Source organism: Athene cunicularia (genome assembly GCF_003259725.1).
Source record: "Athene cunicularia isolate RWA chromosome 2 unlocalized genomic scaffold, athCun1 chr2_part1, whole genome shotgun sequence".
Taxonomy (NCBI): Eukaryota; Metazoa; Chordata; class Aves; order Strigiformes; family Strigidae; genus Athene; species Athene cunicularia.
This window is the reverse complement of record NW_020799095.1, coordinates 88,210,276-88,224,815: the sequence shown is the minus strand read 5'-3', so window position 1 is coordinate 88,224,815 and position 14,540 is coordinate 88,210,276. Positions and strand designations below refer to the sequence as shown.

Genomic DNA, 14,540 nt, shown 5'->3' with positions numbered 1-14,540 from the left:
TTAAATTTATGAAGAGAATGAAATTCCTAGTTTTTCTCCCTGTTTCAAAACTGGTTTTGGTGTTTAACAACATGGTCCATAGGTTGTATTAGCATTTTAAATGTTTATACACTAAATGTTTAAGACTTTTTTTTTTTTTTTTTTTTTTTTTTTTTTTTTTTTTTTTTTTTTTTTTTTTTTTTTTTTGGTATAACAGACAATGCAGTTCCAAGGCAAACTGAAGTTTCTTTTTGGACAAAGAAAAAAGTCCTCATCAGGAACAGCATTGCCACCTCAGCTGTCCTTATTCTGCATAGTGGTGCCACTTCTGCTCCCTTCTGTGACAGAGATGAAGATGAAAAGCCTGCTTGTGAAAGCAAAACACAAAGCTGATGATGCAGCAGCAGTGAATACAAAGTATTTTCAAATTAATCTTTTAGCAGTTAGTAAAGTATATTACAGGCTTTATGTTTATTAAGCATGTAAAAAGCACAAATTAGGCAAAATAAATCTCCATTTTAAAACTTTCTTAGAAAAGTGAATAATTTATCTGGATTTATCTATATAATACCATACTATATAATATATTGTACTTTATTTATAATATACATGAAGTATTATATTACTATATATAATTTTGTTTAAAAACTGGAAAGTTAGGATATCTTCCTAACCTTCACAAGTTACCAACACAATAGATCATTCTACTAGTTGTAAAAGTGGAAAGAAAAAGGGGTTTTACTGGGAATTTTCAAATTTCAGTATCTTCTGGCAGCAAAATTATTTTGGGGCATTTTGGTAGCAAATGAAGGAAACGAAAAACTTCAGAAAGCTGAATGTGCATGTGTGTGTGTGTTCACATAGAGTCAAATGAGATGTATTTGGTGTATGTATTTATCTTACAACAGAAGGCTTATGAACACGTAAGTCTACAATTGCACTAAATGGCCTGGGGCTGATCACTCGGTAGCAATCACAGGAGATCAGGACAGATTGTGTTCAGACTCATTTCAGACTCATCCTAACACTTATTTTTGTTACTCTTCTATGATTGAATTTTAGTTGATGTTTGGGGCTAGGATTATGTTTTCCCTTATTTGGTTAAATAAAACCTTACAGCAGTGAGGTCCATTGCTGTGAAGCAAAATGCTCATCAGTGTGACTGACAGCATCATAATTTGGCTTTTAACTAGAATATGCTTGTGTATATGTGGATTTACTATCCAGACGTGTAATGTGGTTCTAGCACATACATCCTTTTGACAAGAATTAGATTACTAGAAGGCTGACACAATGGACTATGCAGGCTTTTGGAGTAGAGCTGGAAAGTCATTTCCACTTGCTAGTTTTTCAGTGACCCAGGTGAAATTAATTGACCATCAGAATTCAGCACCTAAAAGAGAGGTGCTTTAGTTTTACTAACTGACTGGACAGTGGCCAAGGATTTGACAAGAGTGAAGCGGGCATTTAATTTCAGTGATTCCTTTGGTTCAGGCCTGAAGCATGCTAGCTAGGGATGGTGGACAAATTTATATAGTAATTTTTTTTTTTCTGATGGTCTTCTTAATAAAGGGAAAAAAACTTAAAGCAGTGTTATGGACTTTGCACCCTTTCCAAGTCCTAATATGAATTTTGAACTAAAGATTGGAAGAAATCCATCAAATCATATGATGATTATTGTGAATTGAAGTCATGCTAACTCTAAAGTGCATTGCTGGTCTACCTTGAATAGGCAGAGCAGAATATATGCAGCATTTGTCTCTATATTCAGGCTGAAAATTATTATTCTAAATATAGTAGGTCATGGGCAGAATATGCCTAAACATAACTATTCCTTTTAAGTGAATACAGAATTCCAGTCATCCACTAGTTTGAGCAATAGAATGATGGAGAAAATGTAAATAATTATTTAGTGTTGGTTACTGTACACTTAAACCATAAGTCTTTGCTAATGGTCAACAGCTTGAATCACAGAATCATCTAGGTTGGAAAAGACCTTGATCATCCAGTCCAACCATTAACCTAACGTTAACAGTTCCCAACTACACCAGATCCCTCAGTGCTATGTCAGCCTGGCTCTTAAACACCTCCAGGGATGGGGAGTCCACCACCTCCCTGGGCATCCCATTCCAACGCCTTACAACCTGTTTTGTAAAGAAATGCTTCCTAATATCCAGTCTAAACCTGCTCTGGCACAACTGGAGGCCATTCCCTCTTGTCCTATCACTCGTTAATTTGTTAAAGAGGCTCATCCCCAGCTCTCTGCAACCTCCTCTCAGGTAGCTGTAGAGGGCGATGAGGTCTCCCCTCAGCCTCCTCTTCTCCAGACTAAACACCCCCAGTTCCCTCAGCCGCTCCCCGTACGACCTGTGCTCCAGACCCTGCACCAGCTCCGTTGCCCTTCTCTGGACACGCTCGAGTCATTCAATGTCCTTTTTGTAGTGAGAGGCCCAAAACTGAACCCAGGAATCGAGGGGCGGCCTCACCAGTGCCGAGTACAGGGGTCAGATCCCTTCCCTGTCCCTGCTGGCCACGCTATTGCTGACACAAGCCAGGATGCCATTGGCCTTCTTGGCCCCCTGGGCACACTGCTGGCTCCTGTTCAGCCGGCTGTCATCAGCACCCCCAGGTCCCTCTCTGACTGGCAGCTCTCCAGCCACTCCTCCCCAAGCCTGTAGCGCTGCTGGGGGTTGTTGTGGCCCAAGGGCAGCCCCCGGCATTTGGCCTTATGGAAACTCCTCCAGTTGGGCTCAGCCCATGGCTCCAGCCTGTTCATACAGTTGGCCTGAAGTTGAAGATCACATCTTTCTTACTTCATCTTACTGTGTAGATTCATTAACAAGGAGTTTTCCACATTTTCTGTCCTCTACAGCTCCAGTTCCAAAGGTAATTCAGGCCTATGTGAAGCATCAGAATTATATGGAAGAAACAGTCATTATGAAGGTGCTACTTTCACTAATGTATTACAGATTGCTGAAAACCAAATCAAAGGTGAGTCTGGTAAGTACTTTTGTACTTCTGGATCATACACAGTTTATGGAGAAAGAACCTTGTCTTTTCTCCTGTTACATTTTTCAGGTTTTGGTTCCAATGCTCTCTTTTTTCTTCTCTCTAGGACTCCTTCTTTAAAGAAATGCAAAAAAAGTTGTCCACCTCAAAAGATAGTACTGAATCAGTCTGCTGTTTTGGAGTGGGCAGAAATACTGTGATGCCAAGATTACAGATATATAAACAATCACAGTAAATAAGAATACTCAACATATGCTTTCCTAAAAATGGCAGCACTGAATTTAATAAGATTATGTGAAAATCTTAATAATTAATGACAACATCTATCTGTCTTTGAGGAAAACTGGATGATATGTTACAAATGCTAGTTTTTCCCAAAAATCAGAATGTATTTTAAAATTAATGATTTGCTTGCAGCTTTGACTCATGCTTTTCTAGTGTTTGGCTCTGGTAATATTATGAGAGTCTGCTGTATTTCAGATTTTACAATGGATAAAATTTTGATGGTGAGTCTACCCCAGTGGGCAACTTCTTAAGTAGAGCTATACTCAGCCTTCTGTCATACCTGCTGGAAACCTTTAACTTATTTAAAACCATTCCTCTGTCCTAGCCCCACTTTTTATGAACATTTTCATGTTAGTATAGTACTACTACTGAGAGGGGAAAATTCTTGGTTACAGTTTACGTGCTTCATTAGGCTTTCCAAACTTTATTTTTAAAATGTAATTTGCCTAGTTTTGAGACATTTTTAGCTTGTACTTTCCTATGCTGATGATTCCATAGCAGCAAACAAACCTGTGAACATTCACCTGTAGTTTAGGTAAGAAAAAGTACTAAATATTGCTTGTATTAAAACAGTTGTTTGTCTTTGTTTTTCAATTGTATAGCAAAGAATAATGGAGAAAATGGCATTTCTCTAGTCAAAGTACAAACAAATGAAGATCACTGGGTCTGGGTTCAAGCTAACACTCAACTTCTGTATCGAAGTGGTTGTTCAGAATATGTCCTTGCCCAACAGCAAATGTTAAAGTAAGTATATTTTCCAATAAAAAATACCCTTATATTTTAGAAAAAGTAATGTATTCTTTATGTATGAGATCTTTAAAAGGAGGGTAGTGACTTAAGAGAAGAGCTGAAAGAGAAGGATTTAGTTTACTTATGAAATGGAAATCTATTTTTGTCTTGGGTCACATGAAATGACTGTTGCAGTCCTAAACAATATTTACTTATTTTCTTCAGTCTTTTTTTCTTCTGAAGTTGAGTGTACATACATACTACATCAGAATACTTCAAAACCAAAATGCTTGATTATTGACATGTTTTGACTTTCTTGCACAAAAATGTATTTTGGGGTTTTGTTTAACTTTGCAGCTGAAACTCTGCTGATTTAGTGTCCTGATTTTTCTACTATAACATTTGATTATGTTAAACTTTTTGGGTTGTTTTCTTTATGGATGACAGTTGAGCTCATGTTTTCAGTTGTGGATGTTTAACAAAATCTAAACAGGGATTCTCATATTCCTTGTGTGATTGTAGATAGATACATCTAGTTGGCTATAGGCTCAGCCTTGGAGTGGAAGCTAATCTCACAGATCTGTATTCAAAGAGGACCCCTCTGCTGGGTCCTCTCCCTTTCCTCCCAAATAGACTTTTCTACCTTTCCCCATGGGATTGTCTGTTCCAGTTCCTGTGAACCTTGTTGAGGTATCTCTTCAAGGTGGTCTGAGTGAAGAGATAAGAGCGGGCTGAATGACCAAGGTTTAGGAGGTGTACACAGCCACCATATGGCCCAGTGGAAAAAATGTGACTGTTATCACTGTTATTTTTTCCTTTAGGATGGCTTGTAGGTGGAAGAAATAAATGAAAGAGTGTTTGAACTTCTAGAGTAGATATCCCTTGAAGGCAGTGTATCTCCCAGGATCCACATGAATTAGAGAGGAGCTCCCATCTGAGGGTGGTGGAACTCTTCACCTTTACTGGGACGGCACAAACATCATCTTACCATGTGAAGGGATGAACTTCTATTAAGAAGCAGATTAAAATGGGCTGCTTCTTGTATTCAAGTCTCTATTTCTTAATTGGTTTTATGTAATTAAGCATGCTCTTTGATACTTAGTTACATTTTTACCCTCTGAGTGGTTAAGAATCCTTCTTTTGTTCTTGATAGTTCCTGCAGACTGAAGGGTTACAAGAGTTGATCTTGGAGATTATATTGAGTTCGGTCCTCCTGACAGTCTGCAATAAACTTAATCCTTACTACTACCTTTTTGTTCTTGTTAAAATCTATGCTGTCTTCCTGGAAACATACATTCTTCTAGAGAATTTTCACTAGAAACTATTTCACTGTAAAATTCTTAATTTGGGAGTTTAAACTTTTAGACCATTTCCTGAGAAGCTAGTTCTGCAGCAAACTCTTGTATCATACCATTTGCATCTCAAGACCATCAATAATAACAATAACAATATTTAGTAGAGGACTGAAAGCATTTAATACCTCATGGAAGAAAAGAGAGAAAATATTCTTTCTTGGTGTACATTTTTACAGTGGGACATTCTCTCTTTGTAACAACATGGACTCCCTCTACTGGAAAATCCTATACTTGCACATTGAGTCCGTACCCAAGGAAAAAGTTCGGAATAATGAGCTAAGAAAAAACTTTCTAAGCCCCTCACTAGCTCTCCAGGTTTCATGCTCTTTTTCTTATTGAGATGTCCACTTCTTGTCTGAAGAGGGAGGGGGTAGTTTCATAGCACTGATCCAGACTGGCCGAGAATCAGCACGTTAGTGAATTTAAGACAAATCCTGAACCTAAAGATTTGGACCCCAAGTTTTGAAAACTGCTGCATCGGGCATGGAAATGCTCAGGCAACTTTCTTTGTCAGAGCTCTTTGCTAATGTTAAGTACTTCAGCTGGAAGTCATGGAAAACGAATTCACTGGCCATCTTAGAAAACGAAAGACAACATAAATTGTTAGACATGTAAAATAAACCTACGCCCAATATGAACATCTGTGGCTATTCAGGACACTTAATTCAGGCATTTTATTTCTTCTCAGCTAACTCTGCAGTCTCAAAATATTCAAAATGACCCCCATGGTTGTTCCTCAAATCGCTTTGATCAGAAAGTTCTTATGTGTCCAAATAATTCCTTGCTGACAAATCCATCTCATTTAAGATACTCTTTGCATTTTATTTCTAGATTTTTCTACACACAAATATTTAGATATATTTTAAGGGAAGAACAAAAGTTTAAGGTAGTTTCCATACTGTACTACAATATTTAAGGTCTTTGTGAACTGTGTGCCTGAAATGGAAGTGTAAATGCATGTCAGATTTTAAATGAAACAGTGCCACAGAAAGGTAGCTGTGCACACACGTTGATGCCCATATGCATGCACGATCTTTTTTTCTCTTGAACAAATGCAAAGTTTATATGGACAAGAGTGTGAAAGTCCCATATTTAGTCAAGGATAAAGTATCGCTTATAATCTATGTTGAGCTGCTCTGTATCCCAGAAAACATCCATTTAGAAACCCCTGATTGACTGACTTTTTTCTACTGTTATTGAAAGGGAAGAAGATGACCAACTGAAGATATCAAGTGGTTTTGCCAGTTTGAAAGGAAACCTGGAGGGATTTTCCTATAATGGTGCCATTGAAACTCTGGGCCAGTGGAAGCATCTTAACTGGACAGCAGTAAAAAATGAACAAGATAATGTAAAAGTGAAGTTTGAGCCTCATACAAATGGTGAGTGTTTTATGCAAGAGGAACCTCTCAGTTCTAACACATCAGTTTTAGGCGTTCAAAACAACTGCACCACAAACAGTAGCTGGACTTTGAGAAACTCAAGCTCTTGTTCTATGAGCCAGCGAATGAACACGTGTTCAAACAGGAGAGCTGGATCATTCTACAACAGAGACCAAAGTATCTTAAATTTAGCATCAACCTGCCCTTCCCACTGGGGGAGCACTGAAAGCTGCCAGTCTTACTCGGGTGTACAGCAGCGTTGTGCGGAGAACTATGTGACGGACCATCTGAAACTGCAGAGACCGTTAATATCCTCAGAGCCTCTCTATGAGACAGCCTTTCCCTTGGAGATGCCTATCAAAATGGAATATGATTCCGATTCTGAAAACATTGCTGATAACTACCTGATGTCGCAAAACCGAGCCTGGCTGGATGAGAATGGCTCAGTGAGAAAGCAGGTGTTTAGCTACCCCAACAGAGTGCACCTCAAAACAGAACCGGACCTCTGTGAGCCAGCCTCACCTTGTCAGAAGCCAAGGAACTGCCTTTACACGCCGCATAATTGGCAATGCATTGTAGCAAATCATCCTAACAACCTAAACCTGAACAGATCTTGCAAGGGTTCACGTAACAAGGAGATGGCCCCTTTTTGCCCTCAGAACTCCTCCGGCTGTTTGGAAAGCGTGCCCGACCTGCCACACATGGCGTGTTACAGCCACTTCTACAGCCCCAGCCCAGGGGAGGAGAAAGAGCAGAATAACGAGGTGTTTAAAATGCCGTGTGAATTTAAAACCCCCTGCTTGGTTCAAGCAATCAAGCGTGAGCCCCTGGATTCTCCACCATTGTCCAACAGTGGACAGAGCAGAGTACATGTGAGCTTCCCTGAAAATATATTAGCAGGTCCTGTGCCTCACAAAACCACTGAATGTACATTTTTACAATAGATTTTATAACATTTGGAATATTTATAATGTTAAAAGCAAGAAGTTGTAGATTCTCTTCCAGTTGGGTTAAAGGAGTTACTAAAATTAAAAGCCAATGGAAAGATTTTGAGTGTGTGTGTGTGTGTGCGTGCATCTGTGTGTGAGAAAAACCAGACACAGACACACGCACGCCTCCTACACACACCCCCACCCCTACCCCACCTTCCTCTCAGTGATCTTTGGAAAGAAGGAAAGACAAAACCTCAGGCACAGAAAAATAATCATTACTCACTGCTGCACAGGTATACCTGCTAATGTGTCTTTATCATCTTTAGTCTCTTGTCTACAGTTCATTACCAAGGACTAGCTGTTTCTGTTTCCTGCCTTCATTCTGTTTGTTTTTCTCAAGCTGATGCAATGCCTCTGTACAAAGAGAAAATGTTTATGGTCTTCAGTGTGGCCAGTTTACCTTAGGAATTTTTGCCTTTTTTTTTTTTTTTTGTTACTCTAATGAGAAGCATCAGTTATTCCTTTATCTCAACTTTAAATTGATGGCAACAGACAAGGGCTTCCCAATACAACTTCTTAATTTAAAAAGAGAGCATTAATTAAAACAAGTTACTTTCATAAAATGCACTAGAAATTATTTCACTTCAAACTGAAGTTCTTTCGAAACTTCCTTGATAATACTAACGTTTTAGTACCCATATTTTTCCATTTTAAAGCCGTCAGACTTTCATGTTGCTCTTTGAAAGACTGAACAATGGATGTTATCCACCTCTATAAATGAGTTACAAAGTGCCGTTAAATGTATATGAGAAGAAAATATTTATCCAGTTATTCTCCTTGCTGTTTCTTGTAATATTAACAAAGGAAATGTACTTTTTTATTTGATGGTGTCTCTTCAACCAACAGCAGCTTGTTAGACATCGTCACGTGACATCAAAACCAAATCCCACACTCAGATTAAACATGTTATTTTCAAAAGCATCCCAGTTTCATTCCCCCAAAAAATCTTAATATCTACCGAGAGCTACTTGGAGTGTGTATAGCTTTCAAAAGCACCCAAAATGCTTTTGAAAACAGATCTGTAAGCTTTCCTTTGAACCCAGGCAGTGATGTAGTTCCACCAAAAAAAAAAAAAAAATCTATAACTTGTTTTGTTTTTTGTTGTTGTAGTTTGACTCCTGCACTAACTTTTGTTTTAAAATTGCACTATTTCAACTTTATATCAATTTCACCTATACGAAAACCACATCATTTAAAAAAAGCTTAGACATATATGTGCTTTTTGAAAGAAGCCCTATAATGAATGTTTTCTTTTTTAAAATGTTATAAATAATTAAAATGTCTTAATTTCTGTATCTATTAGTCGCTAAGGGCATGGCTTTACATGCCGGAAAAGTGGCATAAACTTCTCCCAGATGCTATAAATATGTGGGATAAGTGTAGTTTTCAGGTAGGGGAATGGTTCTGCACCTGGGAGGCTGCTCTTCTCCAAGACTGTCTGTCTTGTCTGATAGAAATTACTGCCTGTACGTTAGAGTTGGCAGATGTGAAGATATACATTCTCTGTTAAGTGTTTGTGAACAATGATTTGATCTGAAATGCTGTGCTGAAACGGTTGCGATAGCACATGTACCTTTTGACAACTGTCCTGCAGAAGGCAGTATTCCCAGGAGAAAGGCAAGGGTGGACAGTAAAGAGGTGCAATAGTGTTTTACTGTAGTTCAGGTGAAATCTGCCATAGTCCAGCTGACCATACTTAAGCCATGAGCACATCTCTGTTTTTTGTGTCTGGTGTAAATCAGCTTCCTTCTGGCTATGTGCTGCCTCTTATTTGAGACACTCTTGATATCCTTGCCTTAATACTCCTGCCAGTGGGTGCAATGCAACATTAGATCTCGTTCTGGAGTGAGTCCACAATGGTGGAATTTACACCACTCTTTGGTACACCACTGTTCACATCATGCAAATTCAAGCCCAACTGCAAAAATACTTCTGGGCAAGCAGACTGGGTACTCGTGTAGAGTGAGACTGCCGTAAATCAGCTGTGCTGCACAACCTCTGGCCTCACTGATTAACTATCTACAAAAATAAGAGCAGCAGTTCTTTTAGACTCTCACAGAGTTGCTCTCATAGTCCTGTGCTTGGCGTGTAGCAGTGGCATGGCTTATGTCCTGGTGCCAGACCCTCTGCTGTGGCTGCACAGCTGCTGGTAGGGTTGTGCTATGAACCATGTAATAGTCTCCAGTTTAGCAACTTGTGCAGCTGCCTGGCAGAAATGGGATAGTGTGGAGACAGGGTAGTGTGGGAATAGATGGCTGGGGACAAGTGGAGGACTCACCAGCATGACTGCTGAAAAGCTGCTCGTTTAATTCCATGCTTGGACTCACTGTCACACCTTTCTGAATGAGAGTACCTGGACCTGGTTTCACACTACCTTGCACCTTCTTCTGTTATTTACATTGATGCAACATGACTGTAAAACACTATCATCCTCGTGCTGGTGCCATTTTGCGTGATGTAAATAGCTATACCAGGTACAACTCCATAGAGGACTGTGACACTGAATGCCTTGTCTGTGCTTAGAAGTATTTCCTGGCATGACTACAGTGGGAGAACTATTACAGAGTTCTCTCTTCAGTGTGGAAACAACTTACACTAGCAACAGAAGTTCTCTACAGATCTCTCTGTTACAGAACAAAGGCTATTTTCTTGTCATAACTCTATCTACTCAAAGGCTTTCTTGGTTTATTTCAGTTGGGATGATTTTTCTCATGTTCCCAATGAACCCAGACACATTTTACACATCTTGATATTATAGAGGTAGATGAAGCCTCTGCATGCAAGAGATTCTAAACTGATATAAGACATATAACGCCCTTCTTCTAGAGAATGGACGAATGTGTGACTGAAAAGTCACCTTCTGACTCCATGTGCAAATACAGTTGGGTCTGCTTCTTTATCCTTCCGTAAAGTCTGCACCCAAGAAAAACACACTTACTCTGTGCATCATGTTTGAATCTGGCCCACTTACTTTGTGGCTGAGTTGTTATTCCAGGTCTCACATGAAAAAATGTGGTATCAGTGGAATTCTTCCCAATCTAAGTTATCACAAACATGCAGTGATGTCCTAAGAACTGCACCTATAAAGAGATTAGTAGTTTATCCTCTTTTTGGACAAATGCTAACCACTGTTGATAGCAAACAAAGACCAGTTCTTTCTAAATACTTGGTATATTGCACCCTTGGGAAAGAACAGAAGAAATAAATGCTAAAATAGAATCTCTTGCTATCTGCATTTAAGGCACAGATATTCTTTCATCTTCTCCCGATGACATGTTCCCTGGATTGAGTCTGGAATGAAATCTGACACTGCATTGTACCCTGTTAAATTGCCACTGATTTAATCTTATAAAAACCTTTTTGCATGCAGACATTAATGATCCCCTGACAGTGATTACTGAATAGCACAAAAGAGCAGTTCTTCTAAATGGCTTTCTTAGTGGTTGTTGTTTTGGTATTATTTTAAAGACTAGTACTGAGAAGTAGGGTTTTCAGTAACTAGCGTTTAGCTTTTATCCTTAATGAGCTGGTGTTTGTGTCCCTCAAGTGCAGCCCTAAAGTCTGTTTTAGGAGTCTCCCAATGCATTTATTGTAACAACAATAAAAAAATTTCTTCTTGCAGAAGAAATACTGGTTCAGATGGTTGCCTGATAGGAACTTGGAGCATTCAGGTGGAAAGAAATGCCTTTCCTTTTCCAGTGCGTGCCTCTAACACCTGACTGATGAGAGCATTCAAACTCCTTTGGACATAAACACTCAGAGGTTGAGACGAAATGAACTCATGAATTCTGGTGTTCAGGGAGGGTATTTTTTGGTATGGAAGGTGAACGGTTCTAAAAGCTCTGAGAATATGCCTCCCTCTGAGATGTTACTTGATCCACAGATAGCAGAGACTGTTATCAATGCTAAAGCTGATGATTAAGGTCTTGTCTTCACCGAGAATGTGGTCTGATTTTAGCTGTCAGTGGATAGTTGCTGAGCACCATGCAAATGCTAGTCCAACTGAAGTACACCATTGTAAGCCACTATTTTTAATGAAAACCAACCTGATTTGACATAGGGGAAAAAATGTACAGCAAAAAAAAGTGCATTTTCCTGCTGCTTCTAAGGTTTGCTGGGATGCAGTGGCTGAAACTGAGGCAGACCTCCACTGTAGATAACATTCAGTAATTTATATACACTTTAGACTCTTTGGATACCAAAGTAGACCTTTGTTTTGAAAATCTGAGTGAGGGCATCGGTGTGCAAGGGGTAAGCTGGTTTCAGTTGGGCCTCAGTTTGGAGATTTAACTAGTGAAATGAAAGAACAAGGGACTATACCTAAATTCTCTGTGGGAAAGACTCACTTGATTATAATATGGTAATGTGAAGTATGTCTCTATGGTTTAATAGCCCTTCATTAGAACACAGCGATGTATTCTTAAAATCCTTAGAAATGAGTTTCCTCCGGATAGCATAGGGAAGTCTGGCATTTGTGCATCAGCCAGTTCAGTTTTAGGTGCTGATCCTTTGATACGGTAGTGAGATCAATCTTTGATATGGTAGTGAGGGCATGTGCAATTCTTCCAGGAATTCCTAGTGCTTAAAATACTTAAGTGGAAGGCAACAAGACTGAGGAAAGGAATATTTTGTGGTATAAGATCAGCTTCTGCTCCCTAGAAGCCTTTCTTAACTGTTTGTGTTGAAGCCATATTGGAACTTAAGTAGGACAGCCTCACCCACTGTAGTTATTTCAGAAAAGACATTAATTTGTCTTAACAAAGTGTGGTGTTTTAATGGAATTAGTTAAAAGACACTATTTCCCCTACCTATGAATACAAACATTGTTTTAGGTAGTGGGAAAAGCTTGCTCATTTTCTTTCATTGGTGTCATGTAACTAAAAAACCCAATCTTGGAATGACGGGGGTATAGAGCTGTTGTTCTTTCTTTCATATCTTTTCTTTCTGCTCTCTTCCCCTCTTTACTGTCTTAGTGTACATATTCAAAATGGAAAGATTTTTCTGATTGTACTGAGACAAAAGCCCTAAACCTAAACCAAACTGTAGAAAACTTCTTGCTAGAAAAGGAGTTTCATTCTCTGGATTTTCTTCCTCTCTTTTAAATCTTGCCAAGTCCTATGTGAAATCATGTGTTGCAACTGAAGCAGACGTCCGTAACATGCATAGTAAGCAAAGAAATTCTGCAGGTGGCCATGCTGAGGTTGTAGTCGCAAGGTTTTGTTTATCTAGCCAAATGAGATTCATACAAGAGGGCTGCTGGTAGCTTATGTTCATAGACACTGCCACTCTGACAAATATATCTTTGTCGTGTTTGAATACACATGGCTTATGTTCTTGTCATTATAAATACATTTCCCTATCATGCTATCAGAAATGCTTCTAAACAAAATCATCAGTGACAGGCTGAAAAATATACTAAAAACACAAAGTAGTTTTTTTCTTTAAAAAAACATATGGAGATCCAAGCACTTGCTGGTGCTTAGGCAAAGACTTTCTTTGGGTGGAGTTTTGGAGGGAAAGTAAAAAAAAGATTGCTAAGACAAATTTTGAGGAGAAAAAAGATCACATTGACTGATATATTGCTGTCAAGGTGTGATTATTCTGTGAGCATTAATTCTTTACCTGCTGCTAACAATCAGCTCTGAAACCATGTCATTATTTTCTGTTGAACTGAATTTGTAGCTTTTCAGACTGAAAATAATCTCTTGAAAATAAGGGTTGAGTTAATTCAGTGCTATGTTGTATTTCTCAATCAGACAGAAAACATCATTCTAGGAGGCATGAAGTGCTCCTGTTCCATCCTGGCGGTTAGTCTTTGAAACTCTGGTACACTCAGTGTTTGCATTCTGTCTTGCTTGCACTCAGTTTTTCAGCTGGTGCTCTAACTGTGCAATATGAAGTTTCTCGGCATTTCCTTGATGCAACAGTGCTCCAGGGACAGCTATACAATAGCTAAAATTTCCAGTTTCACATTTGTACTGGCAGAATTATGGTATCCCCATGACTAATACAAAAATGTGGCAGAAGGTAATGGAAAGAATATCAGTTGCTTAGCTTGTCTCAGTAATTGTATTTACCTAATTAAAAGGCTATGTTAAATTAATCTGGTGAAATTCTGGTCTGGAGATCCCCATTTTGCACAGGAAGGGGCTATAGGAATTACACTGCTGTTCTGCCTCTTCTTAAGTCACATCTTAGTCTCTCCTTTCCTTACCCCACCACTCTCCCTTCTGAATCTCTTCTTTTCTTTCTTTTTTTAATTTTGGGAATGTATGTATCCTTTCTCTGTTCATTTAAAATGTGAGATAAAGAGAGGCAAGCATCAACTGTTGTGTGTTTCTTTAAAATTTTGTCTAAGAAAGAACTTCAAAAAGACAAAAGCTATCAATTCTTAGCAACAGTATTCAGTATTCTTTCTACTTTTATCATAACCAAAAAGATTCTTCCTCTACATGGTCAATAAACTTCCCTCTTCTGAAAGGGTCCTTCCTCACACCCCTTCCTCCATACACAGCTTCTTAACAAAACCAAAGAACACTTTCTTCCTTAAAGGAAATTGTGGAAGTTGTGTCCATCAAAAAAACCTTTTTTCTTTCTCAGGCTTTTCTACCTTTTTGATTTTATAGGATGGCACACTGTGGCCTCCACCCTGTTTTCTTTCTGCATCTTTAGCTTTATTTCCACTTTAGGCATACTACAAAAGTTTTGCCAAAAGAACAGTGTCAGGCAGAAGTGCAATCCCCCATTTTTCCCCTGCCCTCCTTAATAAGATAGAGGTACTCACTAATTACAGCTGTACTCCTAAAACCAGA

General features: G+C 38.8%; 1 protein-coding gene across 1 annotated transcript in view; it reads left to right on the top strand.

Annotated features, from left to right (window-relative positions):
- Nucleotides 1-7,680, top strand: part of AHRR (aryl-hydrocarbon receptor repressor) — a 66,619-nt gene extending 58,939 nt beyond the window's left edge. The window contains exons 7-10 of the mRNA XM_026842713.1: nt 197-396; nt 2,852-2,970; nt 3,876-4,017; nt 6,561-7,680. Of these exons, the coding sequence (XP_026698514.1) occupies nt 197-396; nt 2,852-2,970; nt 3,876-4,017; nt 6,561-7,680 (1,581 nt within the window). The remainder of the gene's footprint in view (nt 1-196; nt 397-2,851; nt 2,971-3,875; nt 4,018-6,560) is intronic.
- Nucleotides 7,681-14,540: the final 6,860 nt, after the last annotated feature.